General features: G+C 42.5%; 2 protein-coding genes across 4 annotated transcripts in view; one reads left to right on the top strand and one right to left on the bottom strand.

Annotated features, from left to right (window-relative positions):
- VEZT (vezatin, adherens junctions transmembrane protein) overlaps nucleotides 1-18,820 on the bottom strand; it is a 71,943-nt gene extending 53,123 nt beyond the window's left edge. For 2 of the 3 annotated variants that reach the window (XM_053252049.1, XM_053252050.1), the window contains exons 1-2: nucleotides 18,039-18,645; nucleotides 5,740-5,874 (exon numbers count right to left, since the gene is read on the bottom strand). In XM_053252049.1, coding sequence (XP_053108024.1) covers nucleotides 5,740-5,874; nucleotides 18,039-18,158 — 255 coding nt within the window. In that variant the 5' untranslated portion in view covers nucleotides 18,159-18,645. The other variant, XM_053252051.1, reaches the window with a different exon arrangement.
- A 64-nt stretch (nucleotides 18,821-18,884) lies between these two features.
- The window catches only part of FGD6 (FYVE, RhoGEF and PH domain containing 6), an 89,010-nt gene continuing 82,746 nt past the window's right edge, over nucleotides 18,885-25,148 (top strand). The window contains exon 1 of the mRNA XM_053252043.1: nucleotides 18,885-19,220. Coding sequence (XP_053108018.1) covers nucleotides 19,208-19,220 — 13 coding nt within the window. The 5' untranslated portion in view covers nucleotides 18,885-19,207. The remainder of the gene's footprint in view (nucleotides 19,221-25,148) is intronic.

Here is a 25,148-nt window from a genome sequence, read left to right as displayed (position 1 = left end):
CATTAACTGGCTTCAACCATTTGAAGTCAAACCTTTGCACAGATCTACTGATTGGTGTATATGAAAATTTATATTGCATATCCGACTAAAAATACTGGCTGACATCCAGACTAACATTGTGTATGCTGAATAATGCTTCAGGTGTGGTATGGTTTTTGCCAATTCCCCTTTCCTTCTGCAGCCTTTTGAAAATCTGTCTGAGGGTTATGGGATCCTCAGGAACATATTTCTCGGAGGCACAAAGGGCAGCAGAAAAAATGGGAGGTCACTTAAAATTACCCATCTTCCATTGCTTATGCAAGAGTGCATAAGAACATAAGAACAGCCCTGCTGGATCAGGCCCAAGGCCCATCCAGTCCAGTGTCCTTTTTCACACAGTGGCCCACCAGATGCCACTGGAAGACTCCAGTCAGGAGTTGAGGGCATGCCCTCTCTCCTGCTGTTACTCCCCTGCAATTGGTACTCAGAGGCATCCTGCCTTTGAGGCTGGAGGTGGCCTATAGCCCTCCGACTAGTAGCCGTTGATAGACCTCTCCTCTATGAAGTTATCCAAACCCCTCTTAAAGCCATCCAGGTTGTTGGTTGGCACCACATCTTGTGACAGAGAATTCCACAAGTTGATTATACGTTGTGTGAAAAAGTACTTCCATTTGTTGGTATAAGAACATAAAAATACTGTTAGTCTGCATGTCAGCCAGCACATTTTTCAGACTACGCAGATGAAATGTCAATTTTACATTTCCTTACCCCTGGGGCACTGGAAATGCCTTCCTTGCCCATGACACTGAAGGCTGAAGCCTGCATAGAAGCCTCCTCCTCCAGGATCTAATTTAGTATGTAGCTGGAGCATGTCCACTAAAAACAGAATTCTCCATTGTGGAGAAGAGAGGAAGGCATAAAATAACTGCTCTGATATGCTCCAGGAGAAATCACAAAATGAATGAACTTCCAAAACAAAAGAAAAAAATGTCAGCTCATATGTGACCGCAATCAGAAGAGAGCAACCTGCTCCACTTTCCTTGTTCACTCTTCCTGATCTCGCATCAATCCAATGTTTGGCTCGGGCCAAACATTTAAATTTTCTGGAAGCATTTAAATCTCCAGGAAGTAGTGCAAACATGGGAAGCATCTAGCCCTGATTTAAGAAGCCTGAAATTGTTGTGGTATATACTACTAGTTATCTGTGTAGAGCAGACAACAGTCAGATATGATGGCGAGCAGAAGTCCCCACTGCCACAAGAGGCAAAATGTTGGGTTACAGGGTCTCCATTTGGGCCTGACTGTTCACTCGCCCCCGCTTTATTTCTGCACCCATACAGAGGTTCTTGGCGTGGGTGACCTGTGTCTGAAAGAAAAAGTATCCAAGCACAAGGCAGTTTTTAATGCCAGTGTTAGGAATAGCCTAGGAAGCCAGAAGGGAAGAAGAAGCATGACAAATACACTTTATTCCTTTGAGAGTCTGCACAAGACTGCCTGCCATACTAAATTAGCCTGACTGCATAGCAGTTTCCCTACAGTCCTGAGTACTTCCCCCAGAATCTGTCTACATTGCACAGTTTATTCAGACCATGTCTTTCTCATCCTATACATTCCTGCAGGTCAGCACATAATGGTTCAGTTCCTCTTGGATCCACAGTACCACCACAGGGGTTCACTAACTCAGAATCTTGCAGATATTTCCTCAAATCCCCATCTCTAGGTGGCTCCTGTCTAGCACTCATGAGTACTCATTTCATCCCCTTAAACAGCACAATTGACTTCCTATTGCAAGCGTCAATGGAACATGGGATGGCTTTCTGCTCCTCTTTTCAAACCCATAGGTATAACAATTCAGAGCAATTCAAGGGAGCAGACAGAGCAACTCAAGCCACCAAGGCCCATTGTAAATGGGTAGTTCAACTCCCCTTAATCCACATCTGCCGTCTATTTTACCATCTGTGGTTCCTTTGTGACAATGGGACAGCCACCTTCACAGATTTTATTTTCCAGAGCTCAATGCTTCCACATCATACGCAGAGCCCCACCTTAGAACAGCATCGCAGCCAGAGAGCTAATCAGTGGCCCTCCACTCTCACAATGAAGCTGCTTCTCCCCAATCAGTTTATCTAACAGGTCTGTCTTCTCTTTCCCTCCACCCGCCCTCCAGCCTTTCAAAACAACCCAGATCTGTCCATTTCTATTGCTTTCTTCAACTTTGCTTTCTGAACTAATTCAAACCTGTCCCTTAGCTATTTCTATTGATGCCCTGTCTGTGTCTGCTTCCCACTGTCCTCTGCTCCTCCAAATAACCCTTAGTCATGTTCATCTTTTCCTTTGCTTCATTCTTTGTGTTTTGTCCCCTGCTAAGTGAGCAGAGACACAGCTTTTAAAAGAGGTGATTCTCTTTACTTAGCAGGGAGAGAGCAATCCATCCCCAGCACAGCATCCCTTCAATGGCTATTGATGGTGTCCATCTTGTTTTATTTTTAGACTGTGAGCCCTTTGGGGACAGGGAGCCATTTTATTTATATCTATGTAAACTATTTTAGGAACTTTTGTTGAAAAACAGTATATAAATATTTGTCATGTTTGCATTGGATCTTTTCTGATGCAACAAGATCTCTTTCCATAACTGAAAACCTGTGTTACCCCTGATCTCACTCTAATTCTTTTATCACTGTCACTTGCTTTCCTATATTGGGGTGTCAGCTTGCCCCACTCTACTTCTTCCCTGATCCTTCCCTCTGACATTGATTTCTCTTTGGCCTTGGTTACCTCTTTCAGTAACATGTCCCTCACTGCTTTCCTTCTCTGTCCTTTCCTTTTCTAGGAGTTAATGGCTTCATTCATCCTTATGTTTAGTTAATTGCTTAACTCATTCATTACCCAACGGATTGCTTGGCTAATTATTTAGTTTATTATTATTGCCTAGTCAACTGCTTGGTTATTCATTACCTAGTCAAACACATACATATTAAGGAATCTATTAGTCTATAGTGTATAATTAAAATTAAGTATTAGCGCCCAGTCACATATGTCATCTAACACGTTCTGTGCCACATGGGAATGCCTTGCATGTTCATATGATTTAATGACTTAAGCTTCATTCTGTATTCAATAAAATATACTTTCATTTGGACTTTAAACTTGTGGTTATCCACAGGGCTCTGTGGGTGCCAGGAGTCAATATTTACTTGACGGCACACTTTACTTTACTTACTGTCAATTCTTCTGGGAAACTGCCTGCTTTATAACCATGCCTTGGTCCCTAGAAAAGGAGGGCTGCAACAGAACCCCCTCATTACAGGTATATAATTAACCTAAATAGCCTAACCTACTTCACAGGGTTGTTGTGAGGAGAAACTCAAGTATGTAGTACACCGCTCTGGGCTCCTTGGAGAAAGAGCGGGATAGAAATATAAAAATATTAAATAAATAAATAAATAAATAAATAAATAAATAAATAAATATTAACCATGCCAGTCGGAAGTAAAAAGTTGATATTGCTAAATACATTTTTGTTTTTGCAACATGTTGCAGGATTAGAAGGTTAGAAATAATCCATACAGATGAACTCATGCTCTCCTCGTCTGGGCTACAGTGTTTAAAGACAGCGTTTATTAAGGACAAAATTTAAACAGAACAGCAGAACAGATGCCCTTCCTACCCTTTCATGAGATTCCATGTTCTTTCTTCCTCACTAGAAGAGGACACTTTTGGCTCCAAGTTGCTGGTCTCTGGGGTTATCAAGATTCAGCCTTATCTGCCTGCTTTGCTGTTTCCAGGACAGGAAGCACCAACAAAATGTTTCTACCACACTGGGTTAGGCTGGGCTTTTTGTAGGCAACTCCAACCTACTTACTCATATTAGGACATTAAAATGGCCAACTAGAACCAGAGGTACCACAACTGTACAGGGGATGGAGAGTAGGGTTTTTCTGCCACACAACTCTGTCAGCAGGGGAAAGCACTGCTCATCATCTGGCTTCTGTTGTCCCCTACAAACTAGAATTGTAGACAACTGGCACAAGGGTTGAGGACATAAGCTCAGTGGTAGAGCATTTGCTTTGTATGCAGAAGGTCCAAGGTTCAATCCCAGCACCTCCAGGTAGGGCTGAAAAAGACTCCTGCTTAAAACTTGGCGAGTCACTGCTAGTCAGTGTTGACATAGACAATACTGAGCTAGATAGACCAATTATCTGACTCACAATAAGCCAGCTTCTTAGGAATATATGAAGCTGCATCATCATCATCATCATCTCCTCAATTTCTATACCGCCCTGCCAAAAATGGCTCAGGGTGGTTTACACAGAGAAATAAACAAATAAGATGGATCCCTGTCCCCAAAGGGCTCACATTCACCTTATAACAAGTCTGACCACTGGTCCATCTAGCTCAGTATTGTCTACACAAACAGGTAGCAGCTTCTCCAAAGCTGCAGGCAGGAGTCTCTCTCAGCCCTACCTGGAGATGCCAGGGAGGTGACTTAAAGCCTCCTGCATGCAAGCATGCAGATTCTCTTCCCAGAGCAGGCCCTAAGGGGAATATCTTACAGTGCTCACACATGTAGTCTCCTAAGCAGGGTCCACCCTGCTTAGCATCCACTTTTCAGGGCTGTGCCACTGCACTTGCCCCACCACTGCTGCCAACCCACCTCTGCCAGGCAGCCAATTTTCAGGGCTGCGCTGCTATCCCTCCATTGGAGGCCTCCGTTGTTGCTGCCCCTGCTCCTCTAGGTGGCCATGCTTAAGACCGTGCTGCCCACTGTTCCCTCTAATGCGTGCACATGTTTTCTGATGTCCACTCAGCTAGTTTTAGATCCTGCTCAGGTTGAATCAGGAAGGCCTCACGCTGAATGCATATGCACACACGGTGCCTTGATACTGCCGCCCAGAACAAAACTCATTCCGCACACAGGTGGAAAAAAAAATAGCAAGAACACTGGTGCTGCTCCACGGCCCCAGCTGACCCCGCCTCTGCTGGGTGGCAGGCCTACAGTGCCGCTGCTGCTTTGGCAACGCTGAAGGCTCTTGTACGCAGAAGAGTGGGGGAGACATCTTATTGGATGTTTGCCTTCCCAAAAAAGCAAGTGCCAAATAAGTCATTTGCCTTTTTTAAATGATCTTTTCCTGCTCTTCTGTGCAGTGGAGCAAGGTCGGCAGCAGAAGCAGCACAGCATGGCCTTCAGAGTGGCCACTGAGAGGAGCAGGGTCAGTGGCAGGGCCAGTGCCAGAGGCCTCCAATGGAAGGGCGGTGGGGCAGCCCTGAAGAGTGGCCCCCTGGAGCAGAGGCAGTGGCGGCAGTATGAGGGCCAGCAGGGCCAACCCAGCACAGCCGGAGCCGCAGAGAGACCGTGGCTGAAGGTGCAATGGGGTGGCAATGACCTGGAGCAGCAATAGTGAGTCTTTTTGAACTTTGCATGTGATGGGGACGTTTCTGATAAGCATATCAGAAATATGTTTCATTCTAGAACTGATAGGAGGAGTTCTATCAGAGTTTGAACTCTCCGGGGCCCTCTGCTATTGGTTTCGCAATTACTGCCAACAACAACGATATGGGTATTATAGGTACAATATGCTTATTGGATTTCCCGATCAGCATAGACCTAGCACCTACTGTTTTAAACAGCGTTAACATGCAAAGAACAGAATATTCATGACATCTACTATATAGCAATGAAGGGAAAACATTGCTAAACGGAGACTGGAGTTTTTCCTAGAAATATTATATAGTAATTGGATTGCCAGACTGAGTACTTACCTGCTGAACAACACTTGCAGCCATGTCTTTCTGTCCCTCTTCGGATGTACATCCTTCTTGCTTTTGTGTCAATGATGAGCATATTTCAAAATCAGTGTGTCCCAAGTCTTGTAAGTACTGATAAAGTGGTGAATTCTGTTTTTTAAAATGTAAAAGATGTAAATTAATTGGGTTTTTTTGTATGTTTAGATTCACAACCATTAGTTTATTCAAATGTACTATAAATACATTTTTTAAACATTCAATGGATGAACTCTTTCTGAAAGAAACAGAAAGTAATCTCAAGATAGCACACTGGTAATGCTCCTTAAAGTCAGTTGTATTCCTGCTGTATAACTACATCACGGCATAACATTTTGGAAAGCAGTTTAGTTCTACTATAAGGAAACATTGAATCCCTTTGATTCACTGCATGAACAGGTTCTGCTCATGTGCAGGGTAGGAACAGCTGCTCCAATGAGACAAACACTCTGGTGTTCAGGTTTGGAGCACCTTACAACAGGCTTCTATATCACAGAAAAGAAACAGAGCAAAATGCAGAGCAGCACAAAAAAGGTAGTAGATGCCTTAGCAGGGCATCTGTGTGGTTATGGGAGGGGTTATGTTTGCTTAGCATCAGCTTAATAAGAAAAAGGAGACTTCACACAAAAACAGTATCGTAATGGAACCTGCAAATAAAGCCACAAGAAGTTTCTAATAAAACTAGCTGTATATTTATCTGGAAAAGTATAGTAGTTAGCTGTACAAATGCTGGAAATGGCCTTGAGGTTCAAACATCAGATTTGCTGGAAGCTTAGAATGCCTGAGACATAGCTGCACTCTGTAAGACAGGTCAATATGTCAAATATGGGGTCGGTCTGAGTCGCTTGCTGATACCCGTTAGTGAACTCACAGTAGAGATGAGATTCAAACGGGGGACTTCCCAATCTGTAGCTACTACACTATACCAGCGCTTTGATCTCACTGCCTTCTTAAGAGTTTCAACATGTTGTAGAGACATAATTTAATCAGGTGTAGGCTTTCCCCATCAAAACATTGCCATAAGTAAAGCTGCTGCACTAAAGTGGAGGCCTGGCAATCCTATGTCCACTTGCATCTATAGCTTCCATAGCTTCTAACTAGTTGGATTACCAACTGTTCTCCGCCCCCCCCGTCCCTCAGCCCTGTTCTTGTGTCTTTAAAAGTAGTTTTACTTTCAACATGATAGCCAGAATATAAGAACCTTTTTTAGTGGTTTAAGAAGTGGACAGAGCAACATTTCTATCTATTCCACTTATTAGTTAACTGTACAAAGTCTAAGCACAAGCAACTATTTATAGTAAACATTATGCTAAAAACAGAGCATGCTGAATTCCTTGAGAATTTATTGTTTTGTTTAAAGCTTTTAACCACAATTGTGGTTTTAAGCTGTTTTTAATATTTTAATTTCTGTTTTGTCTTATGTTTATTATAAACAGCCCAGATACATGAGTTTGTGGTGGGATACAAATGTACTAAATAAATATACTAAATAAATAATTAAAGCCAAAGGGAATAAGGTTTAGAGTTATCCTCTGGAATTTTCCACAATAATGATCACAAAACATTTCGTGACCTAAAGCAGAGATATATCTGTTAATGAATGCATAAGAGGAAGAAACCTGTCAATTTCATGCCATTAATTTTGGAGGGTTCAGCATAGCCATACCTTTACATCCAATCCTATAGTTAATACGACTCAGTTATACATCAGAAACTCCCAGAGAAAGCATAGCAATTACACCTGAAAGTGCTCTTACTATTTTTAAAGGGGTGGGAAGTTTTCCATGTTGGGAAGCAACTATGAAATATTTCATTAAGTATCACTGATGCTCTGAATTAACTGTAACAGTTTCATTTACTTCCGAGCAAATAACTTAATATACCAGATTAATTTACTTCAAGGGAAAGTACAATAAGGCATGCTTTAGCTTTATGTTTTAACATTAAAATAATGTAATATCTTGAAACCAAGGTTACATGAGAAAGAAAAGGTTTAATCCAAATATTTGCAGTTTGAGTTCTTTTAAAGTAGCTTTTAATCATTTGTCGTGGTGGACTCCTTCAACATAAGGAAAAAACCACAATTAGCCTATGGAAGAAAGGCCTTACTTGATGGCCAGGAAATTTAGGACTAACAAAAGAAATTACTTTTTCACACAGCACATAATTAATCTATGGAATTCTCTGCAACGAGATGTGGTGATGGTCACTAGCTTAGATAGTTTTAAAAGGGGCTTAGACAAATTCATGGAGGACAGGTCTATCAATGGCTACTAGTCTGAGGGCTATAGGCCACCTCCAGCATCTAAATATCCCTTCCAAGGCCCTCATAGCAACCCTATCAAGTGCTTGTCTGTGGCATATTTCTTGACACAGCTGTAAAAAAAAAACAAAAACACACACATCCACTACCCTATATAGACTCTAAAGAGAGTTTGGATATTGTTGGTAGGTAAGAGGAAGAAACAGGAGTGATGAGTAAGTAGAGAGTCTAGCCAAAGAAATGAGAAGATAGACAACAAGCTAAAAGGTGGAGGCCCGAGGAAACAGTGGGTGGTGCAGGTACAGAGCTGGAAAAAAGGAGGGGCAAAAAAAAAAACACATCACATACAACCTGACGAAAGAAGAGTTCACAGCCTTGTATGCTATTAGAAACATTTAAGCAAATGAATTAGTTTGTATACTGTGAGGCAGAGGAGCCAAGGAAACATAGGATTGCCAACTTGAGACCCTCAGAGGGCTGAGTCACACACAAGTGAGAATTCTGTGGCTCATTCCATTACTACAATATTGTGAATTAGTTCTCCCAGCCACATATTACTAGAAGGTAGAGAGGTTCACACATCCACCCCAGCCACTGTTCTTCCAGCTACAGAATAGGGTGGATGGGGGTTTAAGCCCCTACAACAATCAGCAGCAGTTGTAGGATGAAAGGCTGCTATGTTCCCAGGAACATGTTGTTATTCTTTTTTAAAGCTGTGAGCTGGCATACAAACTTCCCAAAGGGAAAGGAACCACTTTCAGAAAACTTGAGCAACACAGTAGGATAAAGAGCAACATGACGCTCATATATTTTGTCTCCAAAGACCCCAACTACAAATCATGCACATTGTACATACTGAAAAAGCCCTGGAATAGTTACAACTCTCTTTAACCAACCCTATCAGGTTGTTGTTACAGTAAATGCACTGTTTATTATAGAATACCGTATACAGTAAAAAGGGCAACAATAATAGTACATGCCCTGATGCCATCTCTAGCCTTGTTTTCATACTTACTGTCATGCATTACCACGCTGGTTAAAAATCCACTGTAGGGACCAGTTAGCTAACCTACTAAAAAGATCAAAAGTCCCTTGTCCAACTGAATTACCTATCAAAACTATAATACAAAAGATATACAGGGCTAACAGATAACAATTAGCAAACACAGAAGTTTTCATGGGAAGAAGACTTTTCAGGTAAAGGTTTTCTAGAACCTTTACCAGAAAAACATGGGTTTAGGAATATTTAACTCACTGCTGATTAATTAGATCTACCATTGTTTAACACACTGATTTTATAATAAAACTATATTATATTTTACAATATAATTTAACCATTACAACAAATGAAATTGAAAATAAGACAAAAACAGTAGTAGTTATAGCCAACTCATTACCATAGCTGCTAGAATCAAGGCCATACCTAAGTAATTTCTGCTGATGCATTATAAAGGAAATGACTAAGGCTTTCTCTAAGGTTCCCTCTCACTCCCACCCTATTATATAGCCTGTGGGTCTACCCTTTTAACAGCTCTTAACTATATAAAGAGTACAATGTACAACCCCCATACAGATTAATAAACCATAATATCCTTTCTAAAAACCACTGGAAAACTAAATATAGTAAATCAGGAGCTAGAATATAAACCAAAGAAAACAGCTCCCAGCTACAGCCTTAAACTTCTCTCGATCTTTCAAACATTTTATCTTTGGGCAAAAACTTGAAGCCAATGCAAACTCATCTAGGGGCTGAAAGAAAGGCAGCCAAGCTTATTTTGAAATGATGGTTTAAAAAAATAAAATAAAGACTTACAATTCTTGTTTCCTGAAAAATGTGATCCCACCTCTCTCTTAGATAGTCTCCCAAAGCATCTGAGAGAATTTCTCCCACCTCCCCATTTCTTTCCATTTGCCTCTCCAGGGTGACTGGAGCAGAAAATTAAAAGTATAAGAAAAACTGCATCTGTGCTCTTGCACGGCAGCATTTTACTGGCATCATCAGCAGAAGCAGCCAGCAATTCACTAGGATTCTGTAATTTCTCCTGTTACTGTACGACAGAAAGAGTGGAGATTCAGTTAATGGATTCTTAAAGGCTTTTAGGAAGCTACTGCTTGAAAAAAATGTCCATCAATATTACATAAAATTCCTTGCAAAGTCTTTCCAAGCAACTGTATTTAAAGGTCTTAGTCATATTGCCCTGGCTCAGTCAGGTTGGCCTGCTTATCATCCAGCAAGTTATTCACAAATCTCATCTTGGAGGAATACACAAGAGCAATTCTGGAAATTTATATGATCTCTACATTCAAAATTAATTTGCTCCCCTCTGTTCTAGTTTTTGCTTGACCCAGAGCATACCTGAATGCATTTTTCAAAATGCACTAAATTACACATGAGTAGTCCCACTGAAATTAATAAGACAAGATAGTCATGAACAACATGGCCTATTAATATCAGTATGACTGCTCATGAGCAACTTAGTCTCTGGATGTCAGTCACTGAGTGTATGATTTCTTTATTTCTTCACTAAAACAGAAACAGACACAGTATACTACTTATACCTTAATCTCTACTGTAGCCTTTTTTTTTTTGCACTTTACCATCATACATTCAAAGGCTATAATGAATCATTTTATAATCTATAGGATGCTTGCTAGCCGAATATAACAATGGGGGGAGTAATGCTGGGTTACTTGAGTCACAATCGAATGCAGCTTTACTAGGGAGAAAATCCCATTGAAATAAATGAGACTTAATTCTGAGTAGACATGCACAGGATTGCACTGTTGGCGTATGACTAACAAAGCCATACAGCTGCAAAAAAGGCAAATACAGTCAAATACGATGATTCACATGTGGAATTTCCAGTAGAAACTTTCAAAGCACAGATTAAGGCCTCATGAAGAATACCAGTTCTAGCTCTGGTTACATATGTTTAAGATGCTCAAATCAAACTGGAACAAATGCAAAGAAAAAAACAGCCAGATAGAAAGAATAATAATAATATATTTAAAAACCCAAATTAACACCTCCAAGATTCATTAGACCTATTTAGCCTACTAAAAGGCTTAAAAGTTTTATGTTTTAAATGCTGTAAACCACCTAGAGACTTCGGTTGTGGGTGGTATACAAATTTATTACACAATACATAAAATAAATAATAAGAAGTCTGAAAGGCAATGGCCTACAACCAGACTAGTGTTGCGCAGGCATGGTGCTATTGATCTAGCATAGCACAAATAAGTTATGTGAGAAAGGAATGTCTGTTCCAGATTAGTCCTTGTGCTAGCAGAATATGTTTACAAGTTGCACAATGCATAGCACAACCCTGTATATGTCCCAGAGAAAATCTTCCACTAGTGGTTATGAAACAACTTTGTGCAGATCCCCAAATTTCTTAAGTGTGTGCAAGTTACCTTGTTGCACTAGTGCAATGCTAGTCTGGATGTCACCCAATATGACTGTGTTTCACAAATTAGTGGCATCCCTTGCTCCTTCCCCCCTCCCCGTATTTTTTAAGTTGCATGTGGCTTGATAAATCAGAAGCACCTACCATTTAATCTACCACCTGTGGTTCAGTCCAAATGGTTACTTTTAACTTTGCAGCTATTCATTTATCCCACACACAATTTCTCATTTATCCAGCATTAGAATGGCAGACTATTTGCTGTTCAACTAAAAATAATATTTTTACCAATTACATTTTCATGTATTAGAAAATATTTGTAAAACAAACAAGTATCTCAAAATTAAGCTATATTAAACATGTCAAACAATCCCAGCCTTTCAAGGCTGACCACTCTTAATTTTTAGCCATGAAAAAGTGTCAGAAAATCATCACCCCCCCCAAAAAATCTAATCACTATAATTGCTGAAAGACATGCAGAGACAAATGTGCATTAAAAAATTCTGATTATGTCAACAAAACTCTCTATTGAGTAAGCAGCTGATTTCCATTAGAACTTAAGATGGTTTTCAAAGCACCACAAAGAAAAGGTACATCCTCTAAGCACTTTGAAGGGCTTTGTTCTCTAGTACTTTATGTAAAGTTTAAGGCTGCAATCCCATGTGCACTAACTTGGAAATAAGTCCTATAAGCCCCAGTGGGGCTTACTTGCAAGTAAGTAGTCTTAAACTTTAAAGCTTACATAGAGAGCCCTCCAGAACACTTAACTGCACATTTTCCTTGTGATACTTTGAAAACCATATTTAATATTAGAGAAAACCAGTTGCTTGCACAATTCAAGTTTTGTAGGATTTGTTGACTTCAGTGAGGCCTATTTCCAAGTAAACATGCTTTGGGCTGAGCTGTAAGAGCAACTTAATAAATTTCTCTTAAAAAGACATTAATAAGGTTTATGTAAATTAGATACTGGAATTTAATATTATGTCATTGCCGCTCAAAAGCACACATGAAGAAAAAGCAATGCACACACAGAGGAAGAAGGGTCAAGATAATACTGATACTTTGAAATGTTTTAGCCTAGCACCATAAGCATCCTCCCACTTACTTGCCAAATGCTTCCATTATCTCCAATGAATAACATCAGCATCACTGAGTGTATGTAAACAGTGTTTCTACTATCAGCAGATACCTCATGAATAAGTTACAAAAGAAAAACTTTGTGGTTGCAGTAGGGAAGCCCGTTAAGCTAATTTCATAAAATAACTGCAGAAAACTGTGAAGACTGCCAGATTTTTTTTGTTCTGCTCGTCAATTTGCTATTACACTGAAAATTAAGACAAGAATAAGCATGACTTTGGACAGGTGGTTTGAGCAAGCTGAAAGTAGCATTAGTATGTAGTCAACTGCTTGAGACTACAATCTTATAATGCAAGGGTATTAATCTGTAGTTTGCACCAGTGTAGCAAGAAGGCTGTAGGGATGTTCAGGGCCGAACCAGTTCAGATGAGGTCCAAACCAGTTTGGCATTGCAGGGAAGGGAGCAGTGCTCTCTCTAATTTTTTTCATCTGTGTGTGGAATGAATTTAGTTCTGGGTGGCAGTATCAAGGCAGTGTGTGCACACATGCATTCAGAATGGGGCCTTCCTGAATCAACATGAGCGGGATCTAAAATTAACTGAGCGGACATCAAGAAGTGTGTGAGTGCGTGCACACGCCTTAGATGGAACAATAGAAGGGAGTGGGTTGTTTGTCTGTTTTTAAAGGAGAGCAAGCCTTTACCTGCTCCGCGCTGCTGCATGCAGCTCCCCGTCCTGCTATGGCAGTGTTTGTCCCAAGGGCATTCATGCGGCGCCAGCATGCACATGGCACGCATGGGGCACGAGCAGGTAAGAGCCTGCTCTACTTTATTTAAAAAAAAAAAAAAAAAAGATGCTGCTCCCTATGGTGCTGAACCAGTTCAGCCCTCATCTGAACCAGCTCAACACCGAGCTAGTGCATGAACCTCAGTCCATGCATATCCTTAGAAGACTAGCTCCTTTCTCTGGACCTTGGAAATGAATTGTGCAATACCTTATATATATCACAATACCTTATATAAATCACAAACAGGGCAAAATAGTGGAAATTGTGGAAGAGGCACAAACTGCCCCCTACAGATTTGACTACCAATGTTAGCATATAGTATGTAAGGTGCATTGCAAACATTACACTAGTGTAAGAGATTATGCAGAGAATAAAGGATAGCATAGCAAACAGACAAGTCAAGGGGCAGGATACCAGTTTACTGACATGGATGCAAGCAAAATGCAGAGAGATCCATCTTAGCTTGAGCACAGGACTGAGCTGTTACAAAACTCAGACTTGCTCACCAAATATAGAGTAACTCAGCAGTCACTACTACAAGGCAGACAAAGTCACAGTATGCTTTCCAGTTATGGAACTACTCCAACAGGCTATTCCCTTTATATGATCTCCGACTAATATAGGTTGTGAATATGGCTACGTATTAATTGTTTGCCCTGCGTAGCACACACTTCATGAATAAACCTGGGTTGTTATAATAGGTATACTGTACTAGTATCAGTAGTAGTAGTAATATTTGTTTATATAGTGTCATGTAGATAGACACTATATAGATGGTGCTCTACAAAAGATTAGGGGACACATCTCTGCTGCAAGGGGCTGATAATCTAGACAGTGAAACAAGACAATAGAGGAAGAGGAGGTAAACAGGCAGAGGTAAACAGAAGATTGCTTGAATCTTTCAGTTGCACATACTTGAGCTTAACTACAATAAGAAATGCAGACTAAGGCATTGTGCTGAAGGCTTCACAGAAAAGGTGGGTTTTAAGAAGGGATTTATAGGAATAAAGAGAGGAGGCATCACACAGATATTCCAAGAAGCAGTTCCGAGTATAAGGGACTGTAAAAGAGAAAGGGTAGAGTTATTTGAGGGAGCAGGAGACTTTAGAACATAAGAACAGCCCTGCTTGATCAGGCCAAAGGCCTATCTAGTCTAACATCCTGTTTCATTCAGTGGCCCATCAGATGCCTCTGAGAAGCCCACAGGCAAGAGGTGAGGGCATGCCCCTCTCCTGCTGTTGCTCTCCTACAACTGGCACTTAGAGGTATCTTGCCTCTTAGGCTGGAGGTGGCCTATAGACACCAGACTTGTAGCCACTGATAGACCTGTCCTCCATGAATTGGTCTAAGCCCCTTTTAAAGCCATCCAAGCTAGTGGCCATCACAACATCCCATGGCAGAGAATTCCATAGATTAAGTATGCTCTGTGTGAAAAAATACTTCCTTTTGTCAGTCCTAAATTTCCTGACCTTTAATTTCATGGAATTACCCCAGTTGTAGTGTTGTGAGAGAGGGAGAAAAAATTCTCTCTGTCCACTCTCTCTACTCTATGCATAATTGTATACAACTCTATCATGTCCCCCCTTAGTTGCCTCTTTTCCAAACTATGGAGCCCCAGATATTGTAGCTTTGGCTCATAAGGAATGTGCTCCAGGCCTGCGATCGCCATGGTTGCCCTCTTCTGCACCTTTTCCAGTTCTACAATATTCTTCTTAAGATATGGTGACTAGAACTGTATGTAGTACTCCAAATGTGGCTACACCATAGATTTTTATAAGGCATTATAATACTAGCATTCTTGTTTTCAATCCTCTTCCTAATGATCCCTATCATGAAATTAGTCTTTTTCACAGCTGCCATGCACTGAGTCAACACTTTCAACGAGCTGTCCACCATGGCCCCAAGATCTCCTGGTCAGTCACTGACAGTTCAAATCCCATCAGCATATATATGAAGTTGAGGGTTTTTTTTTGCCCCAATATGGATCACGTTACACTGAACAGCGTTTGACATTTTGTCACCCACTCAGGAGAGATCCTTTTGGAGTGCCTCACAATCTCTCCTCAAAACCATCAGAAGATTGAGAGTGGTGAAGCTAGTAGGAGTACAACAGGACAGGAGAGCTAAGGTGTACAGAGGATCAAGGCCACTGAAGGTAAAGACATGGAGTTTGTGCTGGATCTGGGAGCCAAGGAAGGGATTTAAGGAAGGGCATGATGTAGTTGGTGTGATGAGAGAGGTGAATTTTGACAGCAGAATGCTGTATGGAGATTAGGGATGTGCATGGAACCGGTTCGTAGGCCCTTTATTGGCCTCCAAACCAGATCAAAGAACCAGTGGTTCTGCCGGTCCGACACCTCTGCACACGTCATACATGCACGTCACGTGTGTGTGCAATGCAGGTGCATGCGCAACGTTATTTGCTTATTTCTGGCCAACGACAGGGGAAGGGGCGGCAGGGAGGTATGCTGCCGCCCCATGGATTTGGGGAACTTAACGGAGTGCTGGCGGGGGGAAAGTGGTGGAAGGGGTAAGTGTACTCTCCCCCACCCTTAAAGAGCCACCCCCACCGGCGTCGGACCAAAGCTCTGCAGTTCTGTGCACATCCCTATTGGAGACAAGGAGACCAAAAGGAGCCAAGTGAAAAAGAAGGTTGCAGTAGTCAAGACATTACCAAGGCATAAGCTTTTTTGAAGGAGCAGAGGGAAAGGGGCATATTTTTGCAATATTGTAAAGGGAGAGGTAACAGACTGAATATGCAGTATAAAGGAGACAAGTGGGTCAAAGAGAAGGCTTTGCACCTGTTTAACAAAATGGGTGGTGACACTGTGAGTGGATATGACGACAGTACCAGAAGAGGAAGGCTTGGAAAGATGAGAAATCTGGTCTTGAACATATTGAGCTTAAAATGAAGCAACCGAACTGAAATGTCAGACAAGTATGTGAAAATGCAGGATGGGGTGAAGGAAGAAGAATATCCTATTTGGACATGTAAAATGATCTTCTCTCAAGGATTTTGTAATATTAGTGGGAGATGTTTGCTTAATACCAATATCCCATGTGCTTGGGGAAGGAATGAAGGGAACAAGTTGCCAGCTCCGAAGACAGTAAAAGGCTTTTGCAGTTGGTTGGCAAGAATGAGCTGGACAAAGACTCCAAGAGTATGCTGTTTTTGTGAAACTGATGCTAATCTAAATATTAGCAGTCTGTCTGAGTGCCTATCTCTTCCCTTATACTAAACGTGCACACTTCCAAATAAACAGACATCACAAAAATACTACAAGCCTTTAATACTATCTCTTTTAAAAGGGAGCTGATACCTTACCCTTCAGGGAACTGAGGAGTGCAAATTATTATTTACCCATTACAGAATACTTCCACAAAGGCCTCTAGAACTACCTCATCTCCGAAAAAGATGCTCTGTGTGCTTATTGTTATTGTATACATGCACCAAAGTACAAGATATTTGCATATATTTTCAGAGGCTGCACTCTATTTGCATTGGAAATCGCACCTAACTACCTCATCCAAGTTCATGGAAATAGACCACAACATTTGTAATGTGCCACCTCCACCACCTAGGTCCCACCAACAGAGAACCTGGTCTTCTTGCACATAAACAAATATTTTAAAGGAATATTTTTCTTTCCATCTTTCACAGTAAGTGGAATTTCCCCCTTTGTATATGTGAACACAATTCTGAAAATAAGTTTTAATACTAACATTACCTCAAATTAGAAAAAAGGACAATTTCAAGGAGAGTGTGTGTCTAAGTCTACACCAGAGCGGAAATCCACACTGCCATTTCTACCGCCACCACCCCATAGTTAAACACTATCTAGAGATGTATATATCAGGCAGTATGGAAATATGTTGCAATGAAGGCCTTGGAAAGGATATTTAGATGCTGCGACATGTGTACACCTACAAAGATCAGAATTGTTCAGACAATGGTTTTTCCTGTGACACTCTATGGATGAGAGCTGGTCTTGTGGTAGCAAGCATGACTTGTCCCCTTAGCTAAGCAGGGTCCACCCTGGTTACATTTGAATGGATGACCACTGTAAGATATTCCCCTCAGGGAATGAAGCCACTCTGGGAAGAGCAGGTTTCAAGTTCCCTTCCTGGCTTCTCCAAGAAGGGCTGAGAGAGTTTCCTGCCTGCAACCTTGGAGAAGCTGCTGCCAGTCTGTGTAGACAATACTGAGCTAGGCAGATCAATGGTCTGACCCAGTATATGGCAGCTTCCTATATTCCTATGATGCAAAAACTGGACTTTGAAGAACCAAGATAGAAAAACCATTGATGCTTTTGAACGTTGGTGCTGGAGAAGACTTTTGAGGATACCATGGACAGCCAGGAAAACAAACAAATGGATCATAGAACAAACCAATCAAGAATTTTCACTCGAGGCACAAATGACCAGGCTCAAATTATCATACTTCGGACACATTATGCAAAGATCCAGCTCCCTTGAGAAGTCCATAATGATGGGAAACATTGAAGGAAAGAGAAGAAGGGGACAACCAGCAGCAAAGTGGATGGACTTCATTACAACAGCAATGAATACACCACTGAGAGACCTTAAAGGCCAAGTTGAAGACAGATCATCCTGGAGAGAATCTATCTATCTGTGTGCTAAGAATTGACACCGACTTGATGGCACTTAATCGATCAATCAATCGAGATATGATAAACCAACCAACCAAAAATCCCTCTCCCTTTGACACGCACCACTCTAAATTATACCTCAGAATTATACTTGTGCTCTTTGTCAGGCCAACAAAGGGCAATTCCCCCAAAGTTGGAGGCGAACTGCGAGCATGGAGTCTCTGGAGCAGCCTCAACTAGAGCCTGCTGCCTCTTCATCACCCCACTCACTGGGCGATATCGAACCCTCTAGGATTCGATGTCAGTCTCTCCAGGTGACGACTGAAAGCGCTTCTAGAGATAGCGTGGTATTGTGGGGGTAAAAAACCGGAAAAAATACTGAGTGGGTGGAATCTCCTAGAGCAGGTTGAGTCAGCTTTGGCAATGCTAGACTGAGCCATGCCATTCCTTTTGTCTACGCCTCGCCTCCCCTGCTGCTGCTGCCGCTGCCACCCGGGCTCAGATTGCCCCTCCGGCTCGGGGTGAGGTGTCAAGCCCAGAGGCGCCTCAGGCTGGCCATTCGGAGGGAGCCGCCACCTCCATCTGCCTCCAGGCACCCAACGCGGCCCTGAGGCAATTCTGCTCGCCCCACCCTGCGGGCTGCCCCAGCCAATTTTACCGCCCAAGGCTAGGAGGAATGCCGGCGTCAGGCCCCTCCGGGCACCCAGAGGCCTCAGCCGAGAGCCCCTTTCGCTGCGCCCTTCCCCTCCGCACCCACCTCAAACACCACTTCGTCGTCAAACTCCGGTGTCATCCTTCTCCGCCATCCGTGCCACGCTCTCCAGGCACGATGGGAAAGCGAGTCCGCCAAGCGCCCGCCGTATTATCTCCCCGTATGGCCCAGTCGCCGGCATCAGAAAACTACAACTCCCAAAAGCCACCGCGGCGAGACGTAGCGTCCTTTTTTATACAGCGTTGATTGGAGAGTGAACTCGTAGAGAGCAGAGCGCAGCATTGGCGGCCCAGGCTTGTGCTGGCGGCTTCTGACCTGTAGGGGGCCCTTTGTGTTGGAAGTTGTCCACAGGAGCTTGAAACTCTGCTGAGTGCTGGTGGCTGTCGGGGCTCGTTTAGCCAGCCAGCCATTCTCTCTTAACAGTGGTGGGGATGTTAAACAGGAGCCGGAGGTGCGAGCTACTCTTTTCGGTGACCGCCGGGACGGAAGAGCGGACTCTCTGCTTCTCCGCAGCAGCCCTGAGAGGGGCCGCTGTGCTTTAAAAACGGGGGCCGTGGATAGGCAGCAAGGAGAGGCGCATGGGAAGGGAGGCACCATGAGCTTAGCCGGTGAGTGCCCGACGGGACGCGCAGGAAAGTTGTGGGGAAGTTTTCTTAGATGCTTCTCCAAGCCAGATGCAGCTGGCCAAGATGGAATAACAAAAGCGGCTGAATGCACAATACAAGGAAACTCCTCCCTACTCCCGTATCCAGTCTCTCTTTTTCTTCTTTTTCTTCCATTGAAGCAGGGCGCGATGGATGGGGTTGACTTGGGGTCTTCCTCCCTTTAAGACAACTTCCTCTGAGCTGGACGTTCAGCTCCTTCAGTTCCCATGCTTGTTGCATTGTCTGTGCTCCTGACCTGAGTCCTGTTCATTCTGTTTCCTTTTTTCTCATGGGGTGGGTGAGGAGGAGAGATGAGTCCGGCTACTGGAAGGAGCCAAACCAAACGCCCATAGGTCTTGACCCCCCCTTTTTTAAATTCCTTTCTCCCTCCCCCATCACCTTTGGTGCCCCCCCCCCAAAAAAACCCGATTCAGTAATAACTTTTCTAATGGAATACTTTTCTGTCGGACCGAATCTAGCCTGAGAACAGAGGGTGAAATGCAGTTGTGGCTGGCTGGTGGGGTTTTGCTGTTTTTCGGTGGTAAAATCGCCTCGTTGTCTTGGGATTGTAACAATCGGGAGTAAACAAAGCTTCTGGTTTTCTGGCTGATGTAGATGGATCCAAACTTATTCCTATTTTGTGCCCACTAAAATAGAAAGAACCCCCACTGTTCTTTATCTGTTGGTAGCTTTTTCTCAATCTCTTTTTGGGGGTTGTCCTGAAAAACCATGAGGTGCTACCCGAAACAAGGAATTTTCTTCCAAATACCAGTTTTTGCTTGTTTTCCCAGGCAAGAAAGTTTTTGGGGTTTTTTTAATTGTATGCTTCTGTTCTACATCTAGCAATTCAGAAATGTGTAGACTGTAATTGTGTGAGACACAAAAATCTAGAGGCACACAAATAGGTAAGGTGACAACTCATTGGATCCACCTTTGCTGTTCAAAGAAGATGTAGCAAGCATTTGAGTTACATAGAACACCACATCATTGGGCAACTGTGCCATGATACTTGAGTATATTTTTTAATATGCTGTGAAAGACTCCTTGTAGTTTAAATTGATTTGATTATGAATCCTCTACAGCAGGAATCTGTATAGTTACAGGTGTCCCAGCTGTCACTTCATAAAACTAAGAAGTGGACTTGAGCAGTTATCCATGTTCAGATGTTGCTGTGGTGATAGAGTGGATTTATCTATTAAATATTATTTCTTTGCCTAATTATCTGACATGCTTTCTGTTTGGCACTGCTTTTTCTTAAAATTTTGTCTCTATCTGTTTCATCATGATTTAGAAAGCAAATAAAGGTGTATTTTTATGTCATGGCCCAAATTAGGAAGAAAAAACACTTTGTTTTAGATTAGAATATGCTGCAGAGATACAGTGTTTAGTGATTTGCAGAATTTTGTACTGTATTTTTAAAAATATTTGAATTCATTTGTTTTGCAGCTAATCTCTTTGATGGTTGATCTTCTTCTTTTTAAAAAAAAACTTGTGTGAGAGCTGCTTGCTAATGCACTAAATAATCCCATTCTGTTATCTTTTGTTCCTGATGTCTTTGATCTCATTTTCTTATCAGTGTGAGTCTGAAGATATTGGAAGCGGATTGACAGGAGACATAGGACAGGCAAAAGAGAGTGCCTCCTTTGTCATAGCAATAGCACTTACATTTATATACCGCTCTATAGCCAAAGCTCTCTAAGCGGTTTACAATGATTTAGCATATTGCCCCCAGCATTCTGGGTACTCATTTTACTGACCTCGGAAGGATGGAAGGCTGAGTCAACCTTGAGCCCCTGGTCAGGATCGAACTTGTAACCTTCTGGTTACAGGGTGGCAGTTTTATCACTGCACCACCAGGGGCTCTTGAACCCTCCTACCTATTAAGATAATCTGGGGAGGTCCAGTGGCTACCACCGGCTTGTTTGGTTTGGTGGGCTGGCCCATCTTCTCTGTGGCTGTCCTGAGGCACTGGAATTCACTCCCCCTTAAAACCAGAGTTTCTCCATCTCTGGCTATTTTTAAGACAACCCGTAAGACACACCTGTTTTCTTAGGCTTTAAATTAATTTTAATTGGTTATATATTTAAAAAAATGTTTTAATCATTTTGTCCTCTTTTCATATTTGTTGTGCTTTAATTTATGTACTTAGGTTAATGCACATGTCAGATGGTATAGAAATATGATAGATAGATTAATAAATAAATAAAAGGAAGTAGCTCTTCACATGGTGTAAACAGCTCAATGACATTCAATGCCACAAGATGTGTTGATGGCCACTCACACAAATGGCTTTAAAGGGGGATTAGACAAATTCATGGTGGACGTGTATAGCATTGGCTACAAGTCACGATGGTGATATGCTACCTCTTAGGTTCAGAGGCAGGATACCTCCGAATACTAGTTGCAGAGAAGCAACAGCTAGAGAGGGGACATGCCTTCATCTGTTGTTTGTGGGCTTCTCAGAAGTATCTGGTTGGCTTCTAGACAGCCTTTGCTCTGGGCCAGCAGGACTCTTCTGAAATTTTGGGTGGAGGTTTGGCATTCCATTCCCAAACAAATAACATACAAATAGGAACATAAGAAGCAGTCTTAGATAGAGTCAGACCGTTGGGCCGTCTACCTCAGTATTGTTAATACTGATAGCAGCGCCTGTCAAGGTTTTTTGTAGGATTCTTTCCCCACTCTACCTGGAGATGCCAGGGAGGAAACCTGGGACCATCTGCATCCAAGCACACGTTCTACCACTGGGCTACAGCCCCATCCCCTAAAGGGAATATCTTACAGTAGACTGCACCTGCATGTAATTGCCCATCAGAATGCAAACCAGGGTGGATTCTGCTTGGTAAAAGGGACAATTCATGCTTGCTATCACAATGCTTGCTACCCAGGTCTCAATAATATATTTATTTGGAAATAAGCAGCATAGATTTCCATATAATAACTTAAGTTCATATAAGTGCAGTTTTGGCTAAAATGTTGCTTTATAGAGAAAACCATGTTGAATATAAGAATATCCCTGCTGGATCAGGCCCAAGGCCTATGGATGTAAATGAATGTTTCAGCGGGGAGGGGAAAGGTACCTTTAAGCATGAGTAAACCAGGTCCTTACCTGCTCCGCTGCCGTTCCACTTTTCTAGGTGCGGTGCTGCACTGCTCAGAAGTCTGCACACGGCTGCGGGGCTTCACCCAGCAGCCTGTGCACGTTGGCGCAAGACACATGGCCACTGAACATGTGTGGTGACCCTGTGTATGGTCAGCAACACCATGCTGACCATGCACATGGCCACTGTGCATGTACAGTGGTCATACATGTCCCCTCACCATGCGCAGGCTGCTGGGAGAAGCCCTGCGGCCATGCACGGACTTCTGAGTGATGCAGCGCCGGACCCAGAAAATCTGAGCAGCGAAGGAGCAGGTAAGGACCTGGTTTACTCATGCTTAAAGTTACTGCTCCCTGCCCAACTGAAATGATTTGGCTCATCCCTACTGGACATGCTGAACTGATTCATGTACATCCCTACCAAGACCTATCTAGTCCAGCATCTGTTTCACACAGTGGCTGACAAGATGCCTCTGAGAAGCCCACAGACAGGAGGTGAGGGCATGCCCTCTTGCTGTTGCTGTCCTGCAACTGGTATTTAGAGGCATTTTGCCTCTGAGGCTGGAGGTGGCCTATAGCCACCAGACTAGTAGCCGTTGATAGACCTATCCTCTATGAATTTGTCTAAGCCCCTTTTAAAGCCATCCAAGCTAATGGCCGTCATCACATCCCATGGCAGTGAATTCCATAAATTAATTCCATAGATTAATTATGCACTGTGTGAAAAGTACTCCCTTTTGTCGGGCCAAAATTTCCTGTTCTTCAGTTTCATGGGATGACCCCCCAGTTCTAGAGTTGTGAGAGAGGGATTTGCATTTCAGTACATCCCTAAACTAAATTAGTCATGACTAAGTTTCCATTGAAATTAATGAGATTAAAGTTAGTCATGGCTCACTAGACTCATTGGTTTCAATGGTGCTTGGTTATCACTAACTAGTCTGGATGTGGCCCAAACCATGTGGGCAAAAGATATATTCCAGGAGTGACCTCAGAGCAGCCACAGAAGCAACTGTGATGCTCTGAATGACATAAAAGACAACTCTAAGCATATAAGGCAGGGGTAGGCAACCTTGGCAGCCCAGCTGTTGTTGAACTACAATTTCCATCATCCCCAGCCACAATCAGTGGTTGTTTGGAACTTGATGCCTTGTCCAAATTCAACACTGACTTTCCATTGAACCTTGCTGGCTGTCATTCTTGGGATTAGGTCTGTGCAGAAGTGAAGCCCAAGTGACTGTTCTTATCGGACAGTTGACTTTTTGTTGACACACAGTTTTGCTATCTAACTCAGCTCTGGACTTTGTCAGATGTCATTAAGGCTCTTCTAGCACACAGCAAAAGTCCTGGGGTTTGTGTTAGGCAGTAGGAACGCAGAACCAAAAGTGCAAATCCGTCTTCGGAGAATTGTCCTCTGGGATAGCTGTCCCCACCTATGCATTCTTTACTGTGAAGTAAATACTTGCCTGGGCATATTTGTTGCTTAAAAGTCCTTAATGCTAATTCAACTGTGACCTTTGATTCCTTTTGCAGAGGCATACCGCCTCATAATCAAAATCACACAAGCTTAGTCACATTTTTGTAAATATCAGGCGGCATTTGTTAGACTCTTATTCTGAACTGCTCAACATCAGTACTTCATTCTCCTTAACCATCTTCTTTTGAGAAAACTAAGGAAAATCATTGGTTTTAAAATGAAAGGTTTCTGTGTGTGAGTATTACTCAGATTTCTCTTTTTCCAAACAGAGATGCATTGTTCATATTTGTGTTTGCCCATCTGCTAGATTAGTAGCCCTCTTTTACCTGCATCAGCAACACCATTTCTTGCCTATCTTAATTGAATTAAGAGTGGTAGATTAATCATGCTGCTCAGCTGCTTTTATTGTTGGTTTGTTGAGCAGATATAAGACAGAATGGTCATGTTAAACAGTAAGAAACTTCCTGTAAGGCAAGATTCAATCAGTTATCATGATATTTGGTCATACTTAAACAAGGCTGCACTCTTGTCATTTGTCCCAGAGTTGCTCCATGGATATATGTGAAATTTATTTGTGTCTATATCCTGCCATATAGATGAGGGCGGGGGCAGGTGCTCCAAAGGCCCTTAGGTCCAAGCTCCAAAATTATCTAGGTGCACCTCTATATCCTGCTTTTTCTCCAAGGAACCCAGTGTGGTGTATGTGGTTATGTTTATTCTCACAAGAACTCTGCGAAATAGGCTAGGCTAAGAGATAAGCTACTAGTCCAGAGTCACCTAGTGAGTTTCATGGTTGAACAGGGATTTGAACTAGGATCTCCCCAGTTCTACTCAAAAACTCTAAGCCCGGTCTTGTCTAATTTACTTTGGATCTAGGAGCCAGACAGTGAGACACTTGGCAAAATGACTGGACTTCGTAATGAACATTGTGGAGCTGGCGCGGGGGGTGTAAATGGGCTTCTCTTTTAGAACAGAAGCAAGGATGCCTGGGACAAATAAATATTTTATTAAATGATTCTGAATATCCTGGTACAGGCACTATGGCTCCCTGGAACCTGGGATTTGTCAAATTCTGATCTAACCACTACACTACCCCAGTGTACCCTCTATCAGGGATTCCCAGATGTTGTTGACTACAACTCCCAGAATTCCCAGCCAAAGGCCAGTGCAGCTGGGTGTGATGGGCATTGTAGTCAACTTCTGGGAATCCCTGTTGGAGGGAACAGTGTACTACACTGTCTATTTGGGGGTAATATAGCCTTAAGCATGTAGAGTTCCTACACTTCTCTGTTTACTTTCTTTGTTTATATTACATATC

The sequence above is a fragment of the Hemicordylus capensis genome, chromosome 5 (assembly GCF_027244095.1).
Source record: "Hemicordylus capensis ecotype Gifberg chromosome 5, rHemCap1.1.pri, whole genome shotgun sequence".
Taxonomy (NCBI): domain Eukaryota; kingdom Metazoa; phylum Chordata; class Lepidosauria; order Squamata; family Cordylidae; genus Hemicordylus; species Hemicordylus capensis.
Note: the sequence above shows the minus strand (reverse complement) of the source record. Positions and strands in the feature narration are given on the sequence as shown.